The 27964-nt window shown below is 36.7% G+C and overlaps 2 protein-coding genes and 1 long non-coding RNA gene across 3 annotated transcripts; 2 read left to right on the plus strand and 1 right to left on the minus strand.

The window, feature by feature from the left end:
- Positions 1-5: 5 nt before the first annotated feature.
- On the plus strand, positions 6-1619 carry LOC136824620 (uncharacterized). Its single transcript, XM_067080610.1, has 3 exons — positions 6-570; positions 873-941; positions 1221-1619. The coding sequence occupies exons 1-3, from the start codon at positions 207-209 to the stop codon at positions 1589-1591; spliced, it is 804 nt and encodes a 267-aa protein (XP_066936711.1). The 5' UTR covers positions 6-206; the 3' UTR covers positions 1592-1619.
- Positions 1620-5706: 4087 nt separating this feature from the next.
- LOC136824593 (uncharacterized) lies at positions 5707-18504 on the minus strand. Its single transcript, XM_067080583.1, has 2 exons — positions 18396-18504; positions 5707-8191 (listed from the first exon to the last, which is right to left on the minus strand). The coding sequence occupies exon 2, from the start codon at positions 8160-8162 to the stop codon at positions 6042-6044; it is 2121 nt and encodes a 706-aa protein (XP_066936684.1). The 5' UTR covers positions 8163-8191; positions 18396-18504; the 3' UTR covers positions 5707-6041.
- LOC136824592 (uncharacterized) lies at positions 15946-16759 on the plus strand. The gene is made up of 2 exons (XR_010849129.1): positions 15946-16193; positions 16677-16759. It is a non-coding gene; the product is annotated as an uncharacterized lncRNA (long non-coding RNA).
- Positions 18505-27964: the final 9460 nt, after the last annotated feature.

Genomic DNA, 27964 nt, shown 5'->3' on the forward strand with positions numbered 1-27964 from the left:
TACATCTACCTTCTTCTTATAAGTATTTTTACCCTAAGATGTTCAACAATCTATTATTTTTTAGATTAAATATTGACGAAATGAAAATAACGTGCAAAATGGTGGGATGATTCAGCCAAAAAGCAACGAATCGTTTTCACACAGGCAATTTCTCTTAATTATACATTGGTTGTAGCATTCTCTTGGGTATAGCTTTTTTGGGGGTAATGGCAGAACTTCCTCCTCCATCTTATGATGACGTCATAACCGGTGGTCAATGGCAACAAGATGGTCAAAGAAACCAACGGCTAGAAGATACAGTTCCTCACGAACACTCGGCAACTCCATCGGCACCTTTGATGTGTGATAATGATCATGATATTTTTCATTCAAAGCCGAGAAAAGAATCGACTACCTTCACAACTCCAGGACCTCCAGCGTACACTAGTGCTTCATCATCGCCACATCATGTAGATAACTCGACATCCACAACAATGCTTGGAGAAGATAGCACTATTGTTAGCAATAATTATATACCACCTCCTGCGCCAGAACTACCACAATTTCATGACAATGATGATGATGATTTAAGTAAGTAACAGTATTGCAACTTTTTCCGTCTGTTGAGCTACAAATACATTATTCCCGCCGTACTGTTTTGGATAGGCCTTTGAACCATTTGACCATCTAATCCTAAGATTTCTCTCAACATTCATGAAACCTAGTTGCAACAATGAAGAATTCATTCAGCTCTCTCCAATTCAATCTTCAAGGAACCAATAATTGCGGACAGAGCACTTTTTAAACCAAACCAAACAAGATTTCAACGTTACACCAAATTATACATTACGTCATTCAAGTTAATCTTTTCGAATCCTTTTTATTCTTTTCAGAATGTGATACAGGGACGGTGACTTTATTTACGTTGGTACTTGCTGTCCCTTTGGCTTTGTTGGTTCTTGGTAAGGAGTTTTACTTCATTAAAAATTAAGCTTTTGTGACGATTTCATGAAGTTTATGCGCGAAATTATGAATAAGAAATGTATTTTTATGAGCGTAATTTTATAATTACTTTTAGGAACTGAATATCGTTACACTATTACACTCTTGGGCTTTTAAATTTTACATTGCAGTTAATCTTGACCATTTTTTGCCAGGCTAATTGTCAGTAGATTTCATCGAATTTTCCATATATTTGCGGAAATTAGTTCTGGCAATAATGACTTGCTCCTTCTTTTAAGGTGCTATCAGTATGAACAAGTGTCCAATGAGCCCACACATCCCAACATTCATGGTAACCAGTGGTGCGATATGGGGTGCATTCTTCGCTTTCTCATTATTGGCGTTGATTTACCATCAACATGTTGAAGATGGAGACAATAACATGTTATTGGTTTTGCCATTACTACTGTTTATAGCAGGTTTCGCTGTTCAATGTTGGGGAAGCTATCTTGTATTCTCTGAGTGGATGACATGGAGAGACAATCCACATCTTGCAGACAATCTGGTGTTCGGATGTGATAAGGCTACCTATTTGTTTTCTTTCTCATTATTAATCATCTTTTGGTGTCTTGGACCTTGCCTCCTATTTCTAGTAAAACTCGCATGTTGAACTCATTTAAATAAACTTTGAACAATGATTTATTATGCTACCCCTTTTCTTAGTGGGAGGTTACCACCCCTCCTCCCCCTGAAGTTCAAACGACTTGGTTCAACGGATTTTGCTGGATTTGTTTCACGTTACTTAAAATGATCTATGAAATTGACAAGCTTCATATCAATCTAGTTTAGTTGAAGATAGAAGAGTCTCTTTGGTTAGAATTTCTCCTTGATTCGAACAAATTAATTGACATCGTGAAAGTTTTTATCTTATGCCTCTATAATTCGAACTTCCTATAAAGAGGATGATTCTTTGCTTCACCTTTGGGCTCGGGTCAATGTGAACAGGTGATAGGCAAAACTACTAAAATGCTTTCTTGACTTTTATCAACCCAAATAACAACTATAAACAAAACTGTGTAGAATGTTTCGTTTTTTTTTTCGAATTTGCTTTTTCATGAATAAGGGAAACATTTTCGAATTTGTTTTTTCATGAATAAGGGGAACATTTTCGCAAACCTTCTACAACTCGAACTCCTGAACTCGAAAGATTTTTCTCCCCTCTCTTGCCATCTTCAATTTATTGAGAATATAAAAACAATTAGCAATAAACTTTATACATTTATTTTTAATAACTTTTTTATTAAATTTTATATTAATACGGGTCCCTGTTTTATATTGCTTGTAGAAATTGTATATATAATTATATTTGATTAATAATGCTTTATCTGAGTAATCGATATTTAAAAGTCACAAAGCCCTTTTTCCTTGTTTAGAATCGGCAACAATTAATTCTTATTGCTGTCGGAATCTGAAAGGTTGCTGTAAATAATAATTCACCTGAAATGATAACGTTTGCAACAAAACGCATACTTCGCAATCAATTTTTATGCCGGGGGACTAGGCTTACGGGATAAAAAGTGGAGTGCCGCTCGGCCTCGGTTCCTTAGCGGGACTAAAAAACAGGAGGAAAAAATGCAAAACTTTGTGATCAATTTTCGATGTTTTAGGGGCAAAAAATTGGATTTTTCCTATTTTTCCGACTCTCCGGACAACCATGTTACAAAACTGTTGGAGCCCTACGAACAATTAGAAAAAACAAACAGTCATAAATGATCTCTCATGTACTATGAGAGAATACCCCCCGAGATTTCATATCGGAAGAAGACTACATTGAGCTCTTATTCGAGTTTCACGTCTATCGTGACTTTGACGATTCGTAGGGTCTACCCACCCTCCTTTCAGCACATGTCAATCCACTAAGGCTTAAGTTTATAGGGTTATGGGGGTAATTGGGGGATTGCAGACGTGCAGGCGCCCATTAAACGTCCCCCTCGTTGATTTGAGAAACAGGGCAGATGCTAAAAAACGCCCTCAAGGATAATTAAGAATTCTTTTTGGATATTTTGAACCCCCTCTGAAAAATCAAAGATCCGCCCTCTTCTGACGAAAGCTGAAATACATAGTAAAATATGAATAATCTTTAGAAAGTTAAAAATGTTGAAGAAAATTTCGCTCTGAACATTTTTTCATGAGATTTCTCAGACACACATCTTATTTTCAGACACTGCTTTTACTTTAGACCGTTTTTCCAGTATGAATTTGAACAGACGACGATAGCATCGTCTAGTGTATCGTGATTTCGTGATTGGGCTCTTCCAGAAAAAATCCGTTCATGGGGGGTGGAGGATATATTATTTTTTTCATGAATTACCCCTGGACATTTTGATTTTTAACCCCCTGGACACGGATTATACCCCTGGACAAACATCAAATCAACCCCGTGGACACAAAAGATTACCCCTGGACATTGGAATTTACCCCCTGGACATTGTAATTTTTTGGTATTTTTTCGATACCCCTGGACAATTCATCCTCCACCCCCCATGAACGGATTTTTTCTGGAAGAGCCCATTCCGTGATCAGAGGTCGAAACGTGAATTACTTTCAATAGGATGCGCGACTACCCACGTTTTTCGCTGATGTGCGTGATCGTGATCAAAATTACCGCTGGGGGAGCCTCTTTACAGAGGTACATATCATATATCATATTAAAATTGCTCGATAAGTGGAACCTATATGAAATCGTAAAAAAAAGTTCCACTTATCGAACTTCTCTCTTATCTAAAATCTTGCCTTGTACAAGTGGGGTCAGTTCGATAGTCCGAAGGTTCGATAGTCCGAAGGATCGTAAGTCCGAAAGATTGATAGTCCGAAGGGCCGATAGTCCGAAAGGTTGATAGTCCGACGGGCCGATAGTCCGATTATGGATTTCCAATGCATAAATCCTGTATTTTTAATTTTATTAAATACTTTTTTTATTCAATAAATTTTCTGTGGTTTCTAATTTTATTTATTTTTAAATCAATTCTGAAAGAAATTTCCAGAAGTTAACCATAAATATGAAATACGTAATTTCACAGCCAAATTTTAATAATTACGTCCTCACTTTTAAAACATATACTTTTCCTACATGGATTCAGGTAATATTTTTGGAGCTAATATTAAATAATAATATAATTAAAATAAACTTGGTATTTTAAAAATATGTATTTGAATTTCTTTTTGTAAAAAAATAAGATTAGTGTTAAAATTTAGTCACAAACACGCGCAGAGTAGAAAGATATGTACATCGCATTCGTTTTGATTCAATATTTTTAAGATTTTCATGACAATTTTAGGGCAATTTTACAATGAGATCCACATTCGGACTAACGACCCTTCGGAGTAACAACCTTTTTCGGACTATCGACCTTTCGGAATAGTGATCCTTCGGACTATCGATCTTTCGGACTTACGACCCTTCGGACTAACGACCCGGACCCGTACAAGTTACACAGGCAAGCCTTCGCTTCAACTGCACAGCTGCCATTTTTGAAATGTGGCGGTAGTTTTTATGTTTTTATTACTTGATAGCAATCGAATTTTCGCATTGGAAAAAAATAATTTGTTCATTAAAATTATTCGAACGTACCGTAATGACAAAAGTTCCACTTATATGAATAAATATTGCTTAAGGGACCGAAAAAAATGGTTCCACTTATCGAGGGTTCCACTTATCCGAATAAAATAAGAGAGGTTTGTTAATGCAAATCCAAGGGACCAGAGAAATTGGTTCCACTAAACGAAAGTTCCACTTATCCGGGGTTCCGTTTATCGAGAGTATTTTTTTAATAAGAACAATGTATCTTTTTTATAAGAAGATCAAAATTCAATGCAATGTTGTCAATCTTGTGACATCCATAAAATATATTCTATTATACACACCTAAATTGTATAGTAAAAGTAAATACCGGGTGTGCCAAAAAAAATAGGCCTAAAATTGAAACTTTGACGTAACTTTTTTCAGTTAGAATAGAAACTTGAAATTTTACATGCGTCTTTAGCAACCTATTTCGAAGCTTTCCGCAAAGTTTCATTTGTACAGCTTTAGTAGTTTCAAAGATATGGAGATTTTCCTAAAGGATGTGAAAACGTGTTTGTTTATAGATTTGACGTCAAAACAAAAAAAATTGTCAACCACAGTTCCCTAGCGTTTAGTATCCGAACCGGAGTTGCGTTTGTTTATTTCAGGTTTTGTTTTGGAATCAGAAAGATGCCATTGCAGTGTTATTTTAAAAGATGACATTCTATTGCAAAATGGTTTTACTTACTAACGTTCAAGACAACATGCATTTCTAACCATTACTGAAGAAAAATCGCCACAAGACAGATTGAAGAATGGCACCTCTTTCTGACGAAGACAAGGTGATTATCAGACATTATATCGAGAAAGAGTATACAGCTTATGAGATATGGAAACAGAACCCAGAAAAGAACTGGCATTATTCAAAATAAATATGATAAAAGTTTAAGTGTGCATGTAACCAAAATAGATCGCTTTCGAGGAGCATCGAGATACCCTACAAAATTTATGGGTGAGATGGGCTTTTTATGACACTGTAATTATCTCCTTTGTTTTATCAAATGATAATTGATATGTCATAAACTTCTACACTCCCTCATGATTTTTGCTGAGTATCTCGCTGTGCCTTTGTAATCCATGATTACAGATCTTTACGCCACAAAACAATCTGTAAGTTTACTGGTTTACTGTTTGGACTATCCTAAAGTAAACAAAACTAAAGTAAAGAAAGTACGTATTTTTTACTGAACAGTTTTAAAAAAATTAACGTTGTTTTAAAATGAAAATTTGTATAAAATTTATCAAAACAAAAGAACAAAATATTTAATATAGTGAATATTACTTATATCAAAAGGATAAACTCGGTGCACCCATAACATAATTCATTATAAATTTACTTTACGTCAATTTCATATGCAGATATACCAGTAAAAAATCTACTTTCATGTTAAAACTAAAAAAAACACCAAAAATAATCAGTATTTGTAAAAACTATCGAGTGTAAAATTTATAATTATAGTGAATATTCATGAAAAAAGAATTAAAACAAAATAGTTCATCATGACGAGAAGATGCCAAGTGCTCTGCACAAGTTGTTACATTTATGGGTCTGGAAGAAATCATTGATTCCTTTCTGACCTTTGTCTGTCTTCCCGTAAACATTCTCGCGGTTTCTGCTTGACTTGTAGTGAATGACCGGGTCTGTCAGCTCGAACATCGGTGGCTTCTGTGACGTATCTAAGACGCCTTGTAGATCACAAACCATTCTTCTTCGTCGGCTTCGTTTGTGAGAGAAATGGCTGAATGCTTGAGGAACGTCTTCGTTAAGTATGTCCAGTTCACTTTTTGGTGCCACATTACTTGTGGTTACAGTGGGTTGGGGTTCTGGACGGCGAGACGCTTCATCATCGCTTGCATCATCTTCTTCGTCTTCCGAGTTCTCTTCTTCGATGATGTCTGACATGATGGGTTTTAATTTCAAATCTTTCAACATTTGGAGAGGAGCTACTTCTTTCACCATCCCTGGGTACGGAGATTCCACTTTCTTTTGACCTTGTATTCCACCTTGATTGTCATTCCATTTCCTGTACTGATTGTGATCAAGTTGCTTCTCCACCAAGTAATTGTATTCATCGTACTGGTCATAAAATGTATAGACAAAACAGTCAAGGAATTTGACTCGGGGAACAGTTTTTGCCACTTGTGGAGATTGATCAAGTCGGTCATTGAACTTTACAGCTAAGTTTGCAGCGATCTTTTGTGTTTTACAGAAGGAATAATGAAAATCTTTAAGTTGATTGTAATCCTCGACATATTTTCCATCTTTGGCGACCAACGGAGTGCCAATTATTTTGCCATTGGCATCGATTTCACGTAGTTGATACACAAGACGTTCGGCACCTTTTCCAAAAGGATCATTACTAAACGATATTCCGGCTGCTTTGGGCTCTAAAAGATGGCGCTGTGTCCACACAAAACCTGTCTCGTGTCTCGTCAACTCGGAGCAAACGAGTCGGTTCTGGCGAACAGTTTTGCTGTCCCAATCATTGGGCGGAATAATGATGTGCTTTTGGAACTGAGATATGGTGACAGATCGCTCTTTGCGTGAATCTCCGACACGTGCATTTGTAAGCAAGGTACACGTCTTTGTGAGTGTGCTTGACATGTTGGCAAGTGATGTTGACAAGGAGTTGATTTTCTTCAAATCAGATCGATGGAAACTTCCAACAGCTCCCTGAATCGTCATTTGGTTAGCCATTTCATTGAGAACACTCAGATCATCGAACGGTCGACCAAACCCAACCATACCAAAGTTGAGTCTCTCCTGAAAGTGACTGCCGATAGCCGAAGCTCGTCTGTAGATATCCTGTCTTGACACAGACGGATAGATACTGTCTCCGTGTTTAGATAACCACACATCGCTTGGACGACCATCCGATAGAAAGAAGAGAAACAGCGCCAAATGTTCGTGGTCATTCTCCTTAAGAGCCTGCATGGCCAAGTCAAGAGAAGGGATGTAGCTGCCGTGTGAACTCGGTTTGCTGGTCTTTGATCGTTGCACGAACTTGTTGTAAAATACCCAACTCATGGGTTCTTTCTTAAACACAATTTGTGCGTCTTCTCTCATCTCAATCACTGTTACCACGTTATAAGGTGTCACACCAAAAGATGGGTTGTGAAGTCGCTTTGCGATGAATTCACTGGCCACTGAATAACTGACGGCATCTGCTCGACAGCGATGTGCTTCAACGTCTGCTGATTTCATTGATCCACTGCAGTCGATCACGAACACTGAATGCGATGTGATGATCTTCGGGTCTTGAGCAATGCGCGATACTGCGGCGTTGTATTGGTGTTGATCGTTATCAGAAACGCGGACTGAATCCAGAGGTAGCGGTAAGACCCAACTTGTGATCTCATGGGTACTTGTAACATCTGTAATGTACACGATATCCGCAAAAGTATATTTGTAGCGGATTTGTGTTATTCCATTCTTCAATCTCTCTTGGCGTTCTCGTGTACCATGCAAGACGGCCGATTGCAGATCTTTCTTCTCAATGGCTCGCTCAGCTCTGCGCTGATGGCCATGTATGGAGCTGATGAGATCAACAGCGCTGGTGTGTAGCGTGTCTGTTGTTAGTGTTATATCTGTTGTTAGTGTTGATAAGAAGTCCGGCATCGTGTCGTTGGGTTGTGTTATGCGCTGACCTGAAAGAAATTGAAAAATACTTTGATTGAAATAGCAAGCAACTTTTCAAAATTTTTGTTTTTTGTTCTATTTTGACCGAATAAAATTTTTCACAATACTATAGAAAAAACTCTTTGGCAGATTCAATCTGTACGTAATTGGGACTAGACTGTACCCGCCCCGCACGGAATTTCATTTCTTTGAAATTTTGAGGGACTGTTGTCATTCCTGGGAAAAGTTGCGTCGCTAGTTTGAGAAAATTCAAACTAGAAAGCCACGGAGAATTTTCAGAAAAAAACATTCTGCCGTAAGTTTGAAAGCGAGAAGAAAAAGGTCGTCCTGACGAAGCTAAAATGAGGTCAGTGATTATGACTAGATCAAAATGGTGAAAACTTTGGATTTTGTTGCCCTTAACACATTGTGGTTTACAAAGCCACGCAAATTATATTTTTGGCATTGTGATACATAACAGAATTTTTATTTTAATCAATGCAATCTACAATTTCTTTTTTACATGTAGCTACTCTACGTACATTTTATGGTTCAAAGAAATTTATTTTTAGAGCAAGATTTTTAATACTCCAACAGTATTGTGTTTCGTATTTTTTTTTTTTTTAATTAGACATTGATACAAACTGTTTTGAAAACGTTGTCTGATCGCCAGTTAAAAACCGAAACTTTGAATTTCTGACGTCATCAGAATTTCGAAGTTCATGTTTTACATTACGTATGTAATTTTTTTCGAGAAATATAATATTTTAAATTTTATAATGAAACTTCTGTCATTATCAAACTACTAAAAACCCACAAACATATCATACGTCCTAGAAACATAAATACAATTTAGATTATTTTTTATGTTATTAAAATACACCCGAATCAAGGTTTACGAAACCCTACGGTCACACCAAAATGCTGTATAGAATATTCACACTGGACAAAATACCAAAATGTGTCTGGTACATATTTTAATCTAAGTTTTTCATACTGGACACTGTGCTTCGATAAATTCGATAAACTAAACATTTACATACTTAGTATTACATATTTGAAGATATGCATAATCGAGAGTGAAAATTGTCACACTGGATGTGTCTAATGAAATATAAATAAAAATGCTATAAAATGTAAAAGATTTTGAACCAGGACATTGTTAAAATTTGTTAAAAAATGTACCAGACTCAAGTTTCAAAATAAAAAATAACTACTTACTGCAGTGAAAATAACTGTATTTTTGTTGTTTAATATTTTAATATTTCAGATGCAAGGAGTCTCAAACATCAAAACTAGCCAACCAGACAATATCTTTTACTTAATGTAACTTAAAAAAATTCTTGGAACAATACTAAATTTATGTTTACTCAAAACTAAAGTCTAATTTTTTATTATGTAGACTGTTTTTACAACCGTACATAACTTTGCATGTATTGTTCAGAAATTAATGATTTTTTTTTGGTAAAAGATATTGACGAGTGGAACATTTTAAGTCTAAAAAATAATATTATAGTGAAAAAGAAAAGGTCAAAAATTGAAGATGAAAATGTTCAACTTTTTATCTACGCTATTTGGTAACAAGGATTTTATATCACAAGAAAGCCCAATCTTGGTTGATTTCGAAAATATAACTTATTATTGGATTAAAATCTTGAATTTTCCATAAACTGATAAGATATACACATCGTTGGAGATTTTTTGGAAAAAAAAATAACCAAAAAATCTACGAAATCCGGGGGTAAAAAGAACGTTAAAATGTCATTATCTTTTATAGAACGATTTCATCGTTACTGTGTAAAAACATTAATAATAAACCGAAAAACGAAAAAAGTGACTATTTATTGCCCCCGCAGGAGCGTAGCGACGAGGAGGCACTTATAGTTTCACGCATAGATATTGGACTGGAATCTCGAATTTTTGCGTTTTTTGTTTTGTTTTGTTTTGTTTTGTCGCGCAAGCCTACCCGTAGTTAGTCTCTTCCGTAAATGTTCGGTTTTTTTCAGGGACGGCAGTTGCTAGCCTAAAAACTTTTTCTTTATAATAGCAGGCGCCGCGGGCATTTTACTCAGCTTTCGACAATAGGAGATCTACAGACATCCGGAGATCTACAGACATCTAAAGTACGCAAGATGGCGAATCAAAATTCAAACAATTTCAATTCAGATCAAAACAACATTGATAGATCAAGTTTCTTGAACGACCTAGCCGCCTGTTTTGCAAATAACAGTGTTGAACCATCAACATATTTCATCAACAATTTACACACCATATACACCTTCCCAAAAAACGATGTTATTGACACTTTGTTTTCTTCATTAAGCAAGGAAAAACTTGCATTGCTAAGGGAAAGACTGTACGAAATTTTCATTGATGAATTTCAATGGTCAACGTTGGTGGAACATGGATTCGAGTTGTCAAACGATCATCCTTACACATCCCAACTTAAAAGAAGAGGCAACCCCAAATATGCAGCGACCGACATATACGATCTGGGCTATTCAATTTTTGACAACAATATTGTCAGCACTCTGGCAAAGGACATTTTTAAACCCGCTCCAGGCGTGAATAAGAACACCCCTCACCAACCAATCCTGGACAGCAGTACTAGTCTGATTATTAAAAAACTAGACGAGGTGTTGAAATCTAACGAAAAACTGACGACTGAAAACACAGAGTTAAAAAAACGTATTACCTCACTTGAGTCAACTGTTCGCAGACTAATCCATACAGAACCAACGCTACAAACACAAGCTTCTTTCCAACCGCAATTGCCCAGACCGTCTTATTCTGATCAACCCAATACGCCAAATATCCGTCCACAATCGTCCAGGCAAAAGGTCGACCAATCCGATTCTACAAATGTTTCAGAGAAAACAGCTCAACACCTGCAGCAACATCAGCACGAGCTCTCCTGTCTGATGGATATTCCTGTCGACCCTTCGATTATCGAGACGTCCCAATTATCAGATTTTATCGGTTCTACCTCCAATAACCGCCCCCACCAAGAATCTAAGGACGACAAGCGTAGACGGACACCAACAGGACTCCATAATCATAAAGAACCAATTTTTGGAGATAAAAAAACGTCAAAGCCCAATATCACTGGTCTACCCAAACCGTTTACTCTCTTTGTAGGAGGATTTAATCTTAAAATGACCCCTCAATCAACCAAAACGTTCATCGAAAAAGACATTGGTTTGAGGGTGTGTGACGTTACATCTTACCGCACCAACGAGTGTAATCAATCCTTTAGGATCGATATCAATCCCTTGGACAAATCAAAAGCTTTCGATCCGTCAACATGGGTACAAGGTCTGATCGTAAAACCCTTCCGCCATCCCAAGCCCCAAAGCTACTCCATGAACCGCAACCACGACTACCATGCCCAATATCACGACCAGAACCCAGCCGACATCCCCTACCACAGAAACCGACTCCCTCGACCGCCCATCCTTGACAACCATTACGATATATCATTCCAACAAGCTAACCCCATGAACAAACATTTTAACAATTATCACCATGCTCAACGCTAACATTGATTCAACGAGTTTTATTTCCCTTAACTGCTACGGTTACAAAGGGAACTGTATTTATATTGACAACCTTGCTAAATCTTACGACTGTTTATCGTTATCAGAGCTATGGCTCACCCAAAGTGAATTTCATTTATTACATCATCTCAAAAAAGACTTCACAATTATTTTTCACCCAGCCACACAACAGGAACATGGCCGTCCTTATGGTGGCACTGCTCTCCTGCTGAGAAAAAGTAAATTTAAGAACACCACAACTATTCTCAAGGAAGATTACGTTTCAGCTGTCCAGACTTCACTTTCAAACCGTAAATTTGTTGTTATGAGTTTATATTTACAATGCATCAGTTCCAAAGCAGACTATCTACAAATCTATCGCTCTCAACTAGCCTCCTTGTCAGGCATAATTAATCAATTTACAGACACTGCTGATCCCATTCTGCTAGGCGACTTCCAATGCTGTCCTGTTACCCCAATCTCATCCCGTTCAGGCAAACCCAACGTTCTTTCCAAGTACCTTTCAGACTTTATTAATGAAAACGAACTGTTACCAATTGACATTACGCATGGTGAGGGCCCCAATTATACATATCAACACTTTACCTTAGCAAATTCGTCATACATCGACCATATCCTAGTTCCTGCATCCTCTATAGAAACTATCGTCAAAGTATCGGTACACGATCCTGACCCTGACAACACCAGTGACCACCTTCCGGTATCAGCTATTTTTCACACACCGTTCACACCAACAATAAACGAGGATGTCGTCGACAACACCCTTGAATCTGACTTTGTTCCAAACCATCTCTGGAAAAACAACAAATTTGTTGATCTCTACCGATCTTACGTAGCCACAGCCATCAACAAACTTGATTTTAGTTCTGAGGATGCGTTAGACGAATTCCACTCCACCCTCCGTTCATGCGCCAGTGAAGCCTGCAAGTCTTTCAAAGAAACTGCATATGTTTTCCAATCCAAACCATGGTGGAATGACGATATCCGAAAAGCCCACAAGGTCCTACGTTCAATGTTTAATATCTGGAAGCACAACGGTTTCCCTAAATCTCCTACTGACACTTCATATTGTCGATATAGATTCGCACGCAAATCCTTTCGTTATCATGTAAAGCGTGCTAAGACCAATGCTACAGCCAGACACTACATCAATATTGATAAACTGAAAGACGTTAAACCAGAATCCTATTGGAAAAGACTTAGATCCTTGAGAAATGATGATCAAAAACTCTATACAATAAATGGTAAATCCAACAAGTCAGATATTACAGATGAATTCCATTCTCATTTCAATAACTTGTTAAACACACCGCGTGTTCCTAATACTAACAACGCAGAATCCAATCTAAAACTCAACGAACTTCTGCAGCAGATAAATCAAGATCCCTCAGATGATTTCTACGTCACTGAATCGGACGTAGCAGATGCTCTCAGTCGTTTGAAATTCGGAAAGTCTAGAGATCCCTTTCAGATCAAAGCGGAACATTTTCTCTGTGCGGAAAGCCCTACTTTCAAGTCGTACCTGACTGACCTACTTAACAAACTTTTTTCGTCATCACGTTTACCAAGCCAACTAGGCACTTCAATTCTTATTCCACTCGTTAAATCCTACAAGAAATCATTAAATGACCCTAATAACTATCGTGGGATTAGCCTTATCCCAATTATGACTAAAGTAATAGAACTAGTTGTATTGATCAAATGCCCAGACATCTCCAACCACACAGACTCTCAATTTGGTTTTGTAGCTGGTTCCTCCACCCTACACGCAGAACTATTGATCTCAGACACTTTGAAATACTACAATAATCGAGGCAGTTCCGTATACGTATGCAGTCTAGATGCTGAAAAAGCGTTTGATTCATGCAATTGGCACACCCTTTTCTGCAAACTACAAAATAGGGACATTCCAAACCAGGTCCTATCAATGCTGATAAAACTCTATCTGAATGGGTCTGCCATTGTTCACTATGCTGCCCATTACTCGAAAGAACTTTTATTGACTCAAGGGGTTCGTCAAGGAGGCATCCTTTCTCCCTTTCTGTACAGCATCTACATTGAAGATCTCCTTCTCCGAGTGAAGTCTCTCCAGATTGGAACATTCCTCCCCAACAATCTCCACACAGGTATCATAGCTTATGCTGACGACATCATATTAATGAGTCCTACTCTCACTCACCTTCAAATGATGATTGACCATTGTATCGATCACGGTGTCAGCAACTGTCTCAGGTACAATCAGATCAAGACCCAGTTTACAATATCTGGCAAAACTCCAATCAGAAATCCTGTTATCCGGATCGACAACACTATCGTCCAGAAGCAGGAGACCCTAAAACACCTTGGCTTTCAGTGGGAGATTGACAAGAACATTCTTACTCTTAAAAGACATATGTTAGATCGCATAGCATGCATGTGGTCAGTGGCTACCTCCCTTATTAGTGCTGGTATTCGTAAATGTCATCCAAACCAGATTGTGACTCTATTTACTTCCATCGTTGTACCTAAGTTACTATATGGTCTCGAACTCGTTGAGCTCAACAAGTCAGATGCAGTCCTATTAAACACACAGGCTCGTATTTGTTTAAAGGCACTCTTTGGCGTATCCAAGAAATCACGTAACCTCTTGAATACCATCTACAATCTCCCGGACGTTACCACTCACATCAACAAGCGAAAATTGTCACTTCTCCACCTGGCGACCAAAAATCCATCAATAGCAGCATACATGTACCACATGCTGTCATCCGGAGACGACATATCCCATAGTTTTACCCATACAGCAAACAGCACGGTGAACTGTTTGAATCTAGATATTGTTCATGTGTTACTCGACAAAAATTATGTCAAACGAAATGTTAAGTCTTTAGTTGCAGATCATTCAGACGAGGTTGACTTTTGTGTGGACCTAATTGATAACTGGCATGTGATGGAAAATAGAATTTTATTTAGAGCCAAGTTGGAAGAGAACGTGTTGAGGCTGTGAACTCCCCCACTATCTCCCCCTCCTACCCCCTGCGTTTTGTAGTTCACGTCACTTCTTAGTTCTCTACCCACTTTCATAAAAATGTTTGTTTTTTCTTTTACAATAAGTGGTCGTTTATTTTCAATCTATACTATATTTTTAATCGATTATGATATACTAACGAATACTTTGAATTTGATGCGTAGTAAATTTTTTTTTTGAGTTTTGACATGTTGGCATGTAGGTTCAGTACCTATCCTTTAGGTATCCTTCAGTACTTTTCAGTGCCTTTTTTTTTCTTGTTACTCCTGATTTTTTTCCTACTTGGGCTGTCCTTTTTGTCTGGGGTTTGAGTAGTCCTGGTATTGCCTGGAGCGGTCTCCCTAGTCATGCATGGATAGGCCCCATAGCATTTCACTCACAGCCCTCCCCAGGCAATACTAGGTCCCCTCTTATCTCTTCGTTGGGTAGTTTCCTATTCATATTTGAGCTTAGTCACACGTGTCACTTTTCAGCTTTTCTATACGTACTATCGTACTTTCTGTACATTGTAGTTAGACGCTCTAGTTTTTTTTTTTTTTTTTTTTGTCTACACTATGAGAAATTTATAATTTCAGTTATTAGGTAGCGTCAGTTGGACTGTTTCTTCACGCGTTTTCCTTTATATTTAGTGGTGCCTTCGGCTTTTTATTCGCTCTTTTCATATTTACTGGGAATCGCCGAGAGCTGAGGTTTTTTCCCTTTTTAATTTTACTTAGGCGATTCCCTCTTTTCCGCATGGGTTACGAGTGGATCTAGTGTCGCCTGGGGAAGGCTCTACTTCTGTACGGATAGGCCCCGTAGCGGAAATACAGCGCTCTCCGGGTGTACGGAGTCTCTCCAACCCATCCAGGTTGACTGTTTTCATTTGCTTTTTTAACAACGTTATATAGTTCGAAAAACGAAATTTTAATATACATATTGTAGTTAATCGCTCTGTATATATTTTTAAGGGGCATAACATATATATACCAAACCGTATTGGTGATGAAAGAGAATTTAATAATAAAAATAGATTCTATTCCGCTTGTAGAATTTTGCCCGATTGGTCAACATGCAGGAAATGGAATGGAGAAGTTTCTGAAAGTTTTTTTAAATTCAAGCTCTCTCTTCCTGCAGTCAAAATACTTATACGCATTTACTTTTGACTTTGGGAATGGGATTAAACAAGATATATACATATACCAATCAGTGAATTTGCTGACAGTCAAATTAAAATCTGTCTCCTGTCTTAGACATTCAGGAGATTGATTCATTTTTCGATCCAAACAGTTTGTCCCCAATAATGAACAATGATTAAAATGATAATAGTAGAACAATGATTGAATATGGACAAAAGTGATTATTGTTGGTGGTTGAATTGGCAACGAAATTCCACTGTAACTAAATTTATTCGACAATCGTCATTCAACATACTCTACTCTCAACAAGAATGCTTAAAAATCCTGTGTTATGGTATACTTCTCGACAGTAAGTACAAATATTTTTTTCTTTGTGTACTTTTATAAGACTTGGTTTTATTAATCATTTATGTTTAACCTGTGTTCTTGTTGATACTTACCAGGCACTATTTGGGAAATTATTATCAAAGATTGAAAGAAACTTTTGTGAACTATTTTTGAGGAAATTTCAGTACACTCGCTCGCCATCATATAGGCAGTCATCGAAAAATTGTTCTATTCGCATCACCCGCCCGCATCAAATTTTCCGCTGATTTTCCGTGCGGAGATGCGGAAAAAAATCTGGGAAAGGCGATTTGTTCTTTTAAAGTATAGCTTTTTTCTGAAGTGCTCTAACGACCATCGAAAATAGTGAGTTACTGGCGTGATTAAAAAAGAACCGGGAATGTTTGACCGCCAGTCCGCCCGCATGCATTTTTAACACCCGTTGCAATGCGAACAGAGCATTTTTCGCCATATCATCTAATTTCATGTTTCTCATTTTCCCTTTAAGCTTTTTATGAATGAGGATTCGTTTACCTTGACAATGCAATATTACCTCGTTACTGCTACTATTACCACGTTACGTCATGATTTTCCATCCTTCTACACGATATTGCTGTTACAACTGCAAGATCAAAGATAACTGGCATATCTTATTAATATAAACAATTTTGTCCATGAGATCTCTTATCATGCCGTTGGAAAAAGTCCTGAATGTACGCTATTTCCTGTTAATACCTGCTTCCTGCTCATCAATATTGCCTCGTTACTGATACTATTACCACGTTACGTCCTATCATCTTCCATCCTTTACACAACGCTGTTACAGCTTCTAGATTACTGGTAAATCCAATTAATGTAAACAATTTTGGATCACGATATCCTTTGTTAAACTGTTGGAAAAACTCCTAAGTACGTTGTTACCTGTCAATTTTTGGTTCCTGCTCGTTATGTTTCTGGCTCATAGCATTTCTTACTTATGCTGTTTGGTTCTACTATGGGTCATTTATATTTCAAATTGGTTGAAATAAATATAGTTGCATGTCTTTTGACTGGTTTAGTATCTGTAACTGTCTGTAATTGATTCTACCTGGACACTTTTCCTAATGAATGTTTTAAGATTCGTAATTTATTCTTTGTAAAAAGTATTCACATTTTTAGAAAAAAAATAAGTTTCATTTATGTTAGCTTATTCATTGATATCTTAAAGAAAATGCTGAGAAGAATCATTCTAACTATACCAAATCATTTCCAAACTTTTGCTATAAAGCATTAAAAAGCCTTAATTAGCATTAATTAGTTTTTACAAGCATTTGTACTAGCGGGTGGCAGTTAGTGAAAGCTATGGCTAGTTATAATAATGCATTTTCTTTATCGGCAGAAAACTTGCCAATAGAAATCTACTCGAACTCCCAAAGGTAGAATAATGGGTGATTAATAAGTCGAAAACTTGTAATACAATTTTGAGCTTGCCCCGGTATCATCAGAAAAGTTGAAATATGTATTTTTTCCAATGAGGTCAATAATAGTGTGAATTCCTTCAAATATATTATGTTTTAAAATTAAAGAATTATATTTCTTGCGAATAACTAAAAAGCCTACATCGCTATCATTTTGTGGTGAAGGTTTTGGTACAAGATAAATTGGGATGAATAGGTACCCTTTTGCTAATGCATAGCTAGTCTACCAACAGACTTTTTCACAAACTAAAGGTCTGCTTAACTGTCTACTACTATCCAAATACGGTCTTCAGTGCGAACGCTGTGGTTCATTGAAACCATTGAATTCTACTGAATATTTGGCGAGATAAACTTCGTTAAACTCGCTGAAAAAGTTTTGCTTAACTCGCCGTACAATCCACTCGCCATTCACTTAGCCGGTTTTTCGGCTAACCTTCGAACAAGGAAATTGAGGCCGATGATGAGCAGCCTCTACAAGGATACTAATATTGGTGCAAGCATCCTAACGCATAGCAAATTAATCAACACCAGAGAAAGTTCTGCTCTTTAATTCAAATTTGAAGGTATAAAAAATCCGCCTCTGATGATATGCTTAAAATTGAAAACATTGACAAATCGATTTTACCTATAACTTTCAGTTTTCAACTTTTTTTTGCGACGGAGACCAAGATATATTTAGTATGTTATATAACAATTTGTGTCAAAGTGTTGTACCTTAGAATGCCATTGGAATAATAAAAAAAAACAGGATCAAAAAATATATAACTTACTTGGTTTGTCTCTATAAATTTGTAAATTAATTTTCTCTTCATCTGTACGTTTACACTTTACCACTACAAATAAGATGAAACTCTCAAAATACACAACATTTCTATATGGTTGTTGTGTGCTTTTTCTATAGAGTTACCGTTGTGAGACATTTCTTATTTTTCCAAGAATTCTATTCATCAATAAATAACAAAAGGCTATTTCCCTGGCAACCAAATAAACAGGGGAAATTTATAACATACATTGATTTTTTTATTAGAACATATCGTATTATTAAATATATTATATATATTCCTCTCGGGGAAATCCCACTTGTTCGACAGTATACTTGTTCGACGGTGCATTTGTTCGACAAATCTTAAAAAATGTCGAACTGTTGCGCTGTCGAACAACTGATCGCTTAGTTGTTCGACAGACCAGTTGTTCGACATTTACTTGTTCGACATCCACTTGTTCGACTGTATGGTTGTTAGACACCCACTTGTTCGACACTCATTTGTCGAACAAGTGGTCTGTCGAACAACTAAGCGATCAGTTGTTCGACAGCGCAACAGTTCGACGGACCAGTTGTTCGACAAAATAAAACAACAGAAATGAAACGAGGCCCGGAAATCCTAGGCCCGGAATTATCGAGTTACCAAAATTCGAGTTAGAAATTTTCGAGTTAGAAATTTTTGAGTTAGCAATTTTCGAGTTAGCTAAATTATGATGAAGTGAAAGTTATGACGTCACTTAACTGTTACTCGCTTTTCCATTTTCCCAAAAGGATTTTCGAGTTAGCAATCAACTCAGATTTCATTTTTCTCAAAAAGCATAGCTAAAGCTCTGAAGGAGCGGGCCAATATACCATCGGAGACCTATATAGTAGTCATCGTTTGATGTACCGCATCACAGTCGTGTCTAGCTGTCCTTACACTTTTTGCTTGACTCTCGGTTGCACCCGACTGAACTTAGCATGAAAATCTCTGCTGCCTGAGAAACCTTACAGAAAAAAAGAAAATGGTAGCTCAAAGGTTCCAGATGTTAAAATTTTCCCGACCTTCAGAGCTTTAGCGTGTCGGAAGAAAATTTCTACATCGAGTACCAGATAAGTCGTGGGGAAAAATTTGTGCGCGTAAGCGCACAGGCGAGCGCAGCGTTTTGTTAGGTATAAGCACCTCATCCCTAACGTGCACCCAGACGGCGGTGCATCCTCCCGGTGGTGCACCCGTGTGTGGGGTCTTCTTGGAGGAATGGCGATCATAATAGTTAGCCTAACTCATCAGTTGGAGTTATTTTATATATACACTATATGTCACTTTATAAATTTGCTCAATTTAAGAATTTTGGCAACGGCCCGGTGGCCTAGTAGTGGTTAAGGCGTCGGACTTCAAATCACTAACAAGAATACTTTGGTGGTTCGAATTCCACTATGAGGAGTTAGGGTCCGTGAGAGATCTCATTATTTATCGGAATGTAAGTTACATAATTTGCCGCCATTATGGAGTAGACATGACTTACTTGACTTGACTTAACTATCGACCCTTTGTGACTCTTCTGACAAACTTTGCCCATTTCAAACGGTCTCTTTTGTGTTTCGTTCCGCAGTGAGGAGAGGTAATCTTGTGTCTGCTCTGATCTGATCGGACCATCTCTCTTTGGTGGTCTACCTCTCGGCCTCTTATTTGGAAAATCTTGCTTGAAACTTTGGTACACGAGTGATGTGTTCGGCTTTCTGCATACATGTCCAAACCATTTCATCCTTTTGATTTTGATCATTTCGACAATCGTTTTTTCGGACTGTGTCATCTTCCTCCTTTTTACGCCAGCCCTTAATTGGCGTTATTTTTGGGCTCGTGGCGTAGTGTATAACGTAGCGTAGAACCGAAATTAATAAGTTTTAATTAGATGTGAGGGTGCATCAAAATTATAAGGCCGTCAGGCAGGGTGCATCGAGGATGATATAGAGATGCAAGGTTGCATCGAGATTGCGACGATGTGTGGGTGCATCGTAGAAAAATGGGTTATAGAATCTAGAGTGTGATTAATTACGTGCGTCCCGTGCCCTCGTGCCCTCATGGGTCCTGAAAAAAATTACGTGGGTCCTGAAAAAAATTACGTGGGTCCGGTAAAAAATTACGTGGGTCCTGAAAAAAATTACGTGGGTCCTGAAAAAATTACGTGGGTCCTGAAAAAAATTACGTGGGTCCTAAAAAAAATTACGTGGGTCCTGAAAAAAATTACGTGGGTCCTAAAAAAAATTACGTGGGTCCTGAAAAAAATTACGTGGGTCCTAAATAAAAATTACGTGGGTCCTGAAGATTTGATTTTGTGGGTCCGGAAAATGATTTCGTGGGTCCAGAAAATGATTTCGTGGGTTCAGTAGTCACGTGTGTCCTTGTAATTGTGCGGAATCTTTTATGGAGAATTTGTTGGGATAAATTTGAGAGTTTAATCGGATATTGTTCTCCTTAAAGCTATACTTTGAGACAACATACGATCTCGCCAAAATGAAAACACCATTTTCGAATACAAATTTCCAAAAATAATTGACATTGAATATTAAAAATTTTTATACTAGGGAAACATGGCACTATCAGACTGTCTTTGTGCAAAATTTCAAGTTGTATTTCAGTGTGACGCTTGAGATATGAGAGGATTTCTAATGCCAAACTTCAATTGAAATATTAAAAATTCCCTGCCTATTTCAGAAAGTTCTTATAATTAACACTATATCCATCACTTATAATAAAAACCTGAATAGTTCGGTTAAATAACCCGAAAATAAATTTTTCTGCATCTGTTGACATAACAGACAAATTTAAGGGCTCTGACCATAGCGAGCCTAATCGTTTGTGTTTACAAGATTTTGTAAAAAGTTTTCGACAAATTTATACAAAGCCTCCCCCTTCGTGGCATCGAACAATCGACTTTTTGCACCTGAACTTAACCAAATTTTCTATAATAATTCTGGGATGCCAAGTATATGTTTTTCAGACCCACGAACTGTACCCACGAGATTTTCTTTCGGACCCACGAACTACCCACAAGATTTTTTTGGGACCGACGAACTACCCACGTAATTTTTTTCGGGACCCACGGGGGCACGAAGGCACGAGGGCACGGGACGCACGAGGCACGAAGGCACGACCCACGAGGGCACGAGGGCACGGGGACGCACGTAATTAATCACACTCTAGAATATACAGCACCAAAACGCTAAATTTGTCAAAGACGGATGATACAGATACCTTACGGTTCCCTCTGAGACAGTTCAGTTTTGAAACAGCCTGGGCACCATTTTGACCACCGGGGTGTCTAGAGGCTTTTGTCCGCCGGGGGGAATGCTTCTACTCTCGGGTACCTAATAAACGGGGGGGGGTGGATAGAAATAATCTCAAAACTTAATAGGCCGGGGGGGGATGGAATAAAAATGTCCTGGGTGGAAAATTATTGAAAAAGAGGCTAATACAGAAGAAAAAGGGCAAAAAAAATTTTTCGAAAACATTTTCCCAAGAATTAAAGTCTATTCACGATAAGTGTGCACTCTTTTTTCTTTTACCTATAACTTTTGAAGGAATTCTTCAATCTTTATAAATTTGGTATCATTGGAAAGATATTAGTGAGTGAAGCAATTTGAAATAAAAAAATCTTTAAAAAAATTTTAAAAACGAAGATGAAAATGAAGAAGAAAAAAATGAAGATCTTGTAGAAAAGTGCTATAACTTTCATTTTCACTGGAGAGATTTTTTGATTTTAGGAGGTCATCACTGTGAAAAAATTTCATTAAAATATTATCAATGTAAAGTTATGATACAAAGTTCATAAGTGATTGACCCCCAAAAAACAGCAGAAAACAGCAGAAAACAGCGTTTTTAGACGTCAACCAGCTTATAACTTTGTTTGATATCTTTTGACTGAATGGTTATTTTTGAGAATTTTTTTCACAGTGCTGACGTTCGATGATCAAGGATTTACTTCACTGAAAATGAAAGTTATAGCACTTTTCTACAAGATCTTCATTTTTTTCTTCTTCATTTTCATCTTCATTTTTAGAATTTTTTTAAAGATTTTTTTATTTCAAATTGCTCCACTCACTAATATCTTTCCAATGATACCAAATTTATAAAGATTGAAGAATTCCTTCAAAAGTTATAGGTAAAAGAAAAAAGAGTGCACACTTATCGTGAATAGACTTTAATAAGCGAGGGGTTGGAATATACTCTAGGGTCTGAGTTAGGTCTCGTATGTACATCGGCGTATAGTCACTTTATCTTTTGATCATGAAAGTATAGTCCTTGAAGAGTCAGAAAACAACGTGTGTGGCGTTATCTGGATCAGGCACAAATTTCCATAATGGTGGATTTTAGATTTTCAACCCGTTTTAGTCCTCCTTGCTTGAAAAAAAAATTTTTTGACTTCAAACATAGATTATTATATTTTTATTAATCAGCATAAAATTGTGACCTAACAGTTTAGGACAATTGCCCGATCGAAGGGCGCTTTTAAATCGAGAGGCGCATCCAACTAGGGACGTTTTTTCCGCCCCATTTGCTTTCATTGGACGACAAGAAATTTTGAGTCCACCCAATAAAAATGGCTGACGGGGCTTGCCAGAAAATTTAAATGAAGATTGCAAACGATTTTGTCGGTCAATTTCAAATTTAAATTTTGAATTTAGATTTCTTTAATTTTTAGAGTGCACTTTTCGGCCTTTTTATGGGAAAATTTTTTGGCTATTTTCACCTTCATATTGATACCTTTCCAAAAAGTCCTGTTACAAATTATGTTACAGCCATAAAGGCAAAACACTTTTTCCTGACGTCAGCAGAAATTATAAATACTAATATCTCCTAAAATATTTACTTAGATGAGCTAAAATTTTGCATCTCACCAATAGCTAACTTTTTTCGAAAAAAAGTTTTCAAAAAAAATGATGAAGTCAGCAAAAATTGCGAAAATCACATTTTGCTGATTTTTGCTGACGTCATCAATTTTTCAGAAAGTTTTTTTGAAAAAGTTAAGTATTAAAAAAAAAGTCTATTCACGATAAGTGTGCACTCTTTTTTCATTTACCGATAACTTTTGAAGGAATTCTTCAATCTTTATAAATTTGGTATCATTGGAAAGATATTAGTTAGTGGAACAATTTAAAATAAAAAAATCTTCAAAAAAATTCTAAAAATGAAGATGAAAATGAAGAAGAAAAAAATGAAGATCTTGTAGAAAAGTGCTATAACTACCATTTTCCGTGAAGTGAATCCTTGATCATCGAACGTTATTACTGTGAAAAGATTTCTCAAAAATAATCATTCAGTCAAAAGATATCAAACAAGTTATAAGCTGATGACGTCTAAAAACGCTGTTTTCTGCAGTTTTTTGCTGTTTTTTGGGGTCAATCACTTATTAACTTTGTATCATAACTTTATATTGAATAAATATCTTAATGAAATTTCTTCACAGTGATGATCTTCTAAGATCAAAGAATCTCTCCAGTGAAAATGAAAGTTAAAGCAGTATTCTACAAGATCTTCATTGTTTTCTTCTTCATTTTCATCTTCATTTTTGGAATTTTTTTAAAGATTTTTTTATTCCAAATTGTTCCACTCACTAATATCTTTCCAATGATACCAAATTTATAAAGATTGAAGAATTCCTTCAAAAGTTATAGGTAAAAGAAAAAAGAGTGCACACTTATCGTGAATAGACTTTAGTGAGATGCATCTTTGGTCCAAATTTGGTCAAGATATGTCGTTTACTTTTGAAGATATAGCGATTTTACGATTTATGACGTCATCAAATTATGACGTCATAATTTACAATTTCTTTAATTATTATTTTCTGGGGCACTATTTAATTAGGCCACAACCGGGTCCTGAAGTTCAAGGTATATGTTACCTAACAATCCTTAAGTGGATCCCTTAAAATGGGTGCTATTGCTCTCATTTTTGTGATTTGTGTTTTTAAAAACTTTAGACACGCCCTAACTCACCCGAGACAGCCGTAATGGCAGTTTACGTAAAAAATAGTGGTGGTAGAGTTTGGAACAAAGACCACCAAACTCTACCAGCTGTAAAATCTTTTCGACAAAACAGCCGCGACTAGAAGTTTATGGTCTATGCTGTAAATCAAATGGTGGTAGCGGTGGTAGTAACTGATTCCTGTTTCAAAGGACCCACTATTTTTGAAACAAAGAGGCCGATCTGTTAAAATAAAATCAATGCATCTATCCTCTTTTGACTTAACTCTATTCAACCTAGGCTTTTAGGGGCGATTCAGAACTAGGGGGGGGGCTTTTCCTGCACCACCCCTTAACTTTTGGTCTAGTGGGTATTTTTGGATGAAACTTGGCACACAAGTTTTTTTTATTTTGAAGGAAAATAAAAGTTAGGAATTTACAGAAAATTTCTCGGCAAAAGCTCTATTATTTCAGGAGCTATTACCAATAGTTTGACTTCCGAACAGAAAGAGCCCCCCCCCCCTAGGCCGAATAGGGTTAAAGCATGTTGATGGAAAGAAAATTTTTTAGGTTTCGAAATGACGAGTTATTAAGTCATCGGCACTTAAAGGGTTAATTCCAACGTTAACTCCTCGTATTTTTCAGGGTTTTTTTTTCAAAGTGGCGATGTTCAAACTTTAATTTCAAATGCTATCTTTTCAACTTTTTTAAATTAGGTCCTCAATAAAAATTACCAGCAGCCGAAAGTATCGTTCCAAAATAAATTTGGCTGGACGGTATTGAAAGAGTTAAGCATTCTATTCCTGGTGAGATCAGGTTATTACCGAGAAGATGGTTTTTTTCCATAGTAAAAGACCTCTGCTATTTTTTGAAAAATCGAGTCTGATTGGCTTTTTAAATTCTTTGAAAAGAAGTTTAGATTCGGGAAAAGAGGAGTCAAACTTTGTGCATAAAATATCTACAATCATGGTCATAATATTTGAGAAAAAAGGAAAGTTCCCCAGGAAGTTTCAAAACTACAAACGATTCGTAAGTGCTGGTAAGTGCTCTAAAAAAGGAATAGACGAGTAGAGGTTTTAGCCCAAAAATTGACTTTCTCGTCTGAACTTCAAATTTCGAAAAACGACTAAAATTCTCATAATATTTTGACTCTGATAGTAGATGAGGTAATATTAACATTTTCAAATCTTTTCTTTTGTTTCTTAGAGAATTAATGTTAAGATAAGCGAATAAGATATCATTTTCAGAGCCATTATAAAGAATAAAGTTAATTTTTTCTCTTTCTGATCCAAGCACAATCTTTATTGGTCGTTTTTATAAACGGCCTGTTTACCGATTCTCGATATATTCTTGATGGTTAGTGTCGGAATCATTGAGTTTCAAGCCCGAAGGGCTAGAGGTCAATCTCTAACCTTTCTCAGGCAAGAAAGATTGAAGCCTTAAAATATGCGCCGTATTTTTGATGACGGATTGAATCTAGCAATTCCTTTGTTTTCGAGTGATATATTTTTCGAAATTAAGCGGTAAATTTTAGTTTCAACCTGTCATTTGTGTAAAAACCAGGCGGGTCGCTCAAGGCCGCGCAACTTTGGTAGGATTTGTTGGCTTCAAATCCTACCAAAGAGATTGACCTCTAGCCCTTTGGGCTTGAAACTCAATGGTCGGAATCCAACGGCGGTTACAGAAGGTACTCAGTGTTTTTAATGGAGAGCAATTACTCCCATAAAAGGAATAATAACAAAAGAAACACTCTCCGTAAAAAAGATTGAGTACCTTCTGTAACCGCCATTGCCGAAATATTTATAGTTACATGGATTTATCATAGATAGGACTCTGGATACACATTTTTTTTATAAGCAACCGAGTTGCTAAGGGCCCAGTCCTCAAAATGGCCCAAAAAATAAGCAACTTGCTTAGCAACCCTAAGGCCTCAAATCCAAATTAGCAACTTTTTTCCTCAGCAATAAAAAATAACTTTGAGTCAACTTTGAAAGAAAGCCTTGAAAATCTTTGAAAAATGCCTCTACTGCCCATTCAAAATTGAAAAATTGTTGAAAAATGCAAAATGTGCTTTTCAACCATTTTAAGCTTGAAAATTTTTAAGCAACCATACAAGCAACTTTGGGCCTGGATTTCGAAAAACCCTTAGCAACTCTAGGCCTGACCCGAAAAATGGAGTTGCTTATAAAAAAAAATGTTTACACCACAAGCTGGTATTTCATCGATTTCTCATGTACTAACTAGCCTTGTCCGCAGTAATGACATTATTGTTCACCCTCATCCCTTCACTAATCATCTTTCGTAAAATTATTTATTGCATTTTTCATCAAAACACAATTATACGATTCTCAAATGAGACCTAAAGTTCTCTCAAGAGAGTCAAATGCATCAAATAAATTGCTAATGATATGTCGTTATGACGTTTCAAACTATGATACAAAAATATGACAAACATGTTTTGATGTAAAAGAAATTGAATGTTGACACCAGAAAATTTCAAACTTCCACCTCGCCAAAACCACCGTGCCACCGCGTGCCTCCAAAAGATTTTCATATCACTATGAAACCAAGATACTCTGGTTTAACATATGTCAATCCTAGCTCTTCCCAGAAAAAATTTGGAAAGATATTGCCAACTTTATTTTTAGCGTCAATCTAGGCTTTTTACTAAATTTTTCTTGTTTGATGATGTTTTTGTCACATTTGATTTCATAAATGTATTCGTTGAGCTTTCTTGCTTTTGTCTTCAAAGTTTCATCCAGTAAATATACAAAAACAACAAGTTACAGGACTTTTTAGAAATTGGATTATTAATCATTTTTCAAAATCAGAGACCTTCGAGCCGCCTCGACAGTTGTCCTTTGCGGACAAAGCTACATCCTCGATTGTTAAAACAATGGAAAAACAATGCTTCGCTCTCCACCGTTTTATTTGATGTTTATCCAAGTCCTATGATAAATCCATGATAGTTTTAACGAGGATCGTTGACAAAGTTTTTGTCACCATCAGTTGTTTCACTATCCCTTTGTTCGGCTACTCCATGGATTATGGTGTTCCTTTGGCGTTGGTCGTGATCCCTCTTTTCTTTAATTTCAGCGTACCTTGTCTCTTTTACGATTGATTTCAAGCCACTCGCTAGGACGGATGAGCTTCCGAAAGCGCAAAAACTGGACAAAACAGCTGTTTCTGGCTGAAAAACACTGAAAAACACTGTTTTTAAGGATTAATATCTCGAGTTAGGTAAAGCAATCACCTATACTCGCAATATATCACTAATCCTAATTTTTTGAGAGCTTTCCAAAAATATACAACAGGTCTCCGTTTTCTCAAGCTGAAATTTTCATTAATTTTTCACCCTATGATTTTTGCCCGAGACCGTCGTATTTGTCCGAAAATCACACCAAAGTGTCCGAAAAAAAATTGGCACCCAAGTTATTTTGATTCCCCTACCCCTTAGCTTTCCAAAAATGTATAACAAGTGCTTTGACTAAAAAAATCGAGCGATTTTACAAATTTCCCCCTACTAATAGAATTGTAACACCGTAATCCACACGCAATAATTTAGTCATATTATCTTACAATATAACGCTATCAGGGTATCATACATCATATGATATAGTATGTTTTATGCAC

The sequence above is a fragment of the Clytia hemisphaerica genome, unplaced genomic scaffold (genome assembly GCF_902728285.1).
Source record: "Clytia hemisphaerica strain Z4C2 unplaced genomic scaffold, Clytia hemisphaerica genome assembly, whole genome shotgun sequence".
Classification (NCBI taxonomy): Eukaryota; Metazoa; Cnidaria; class Hydrozoa; order Leptothecata; family Clytiidae; genus Clytia; species Clytia hemisphaerica.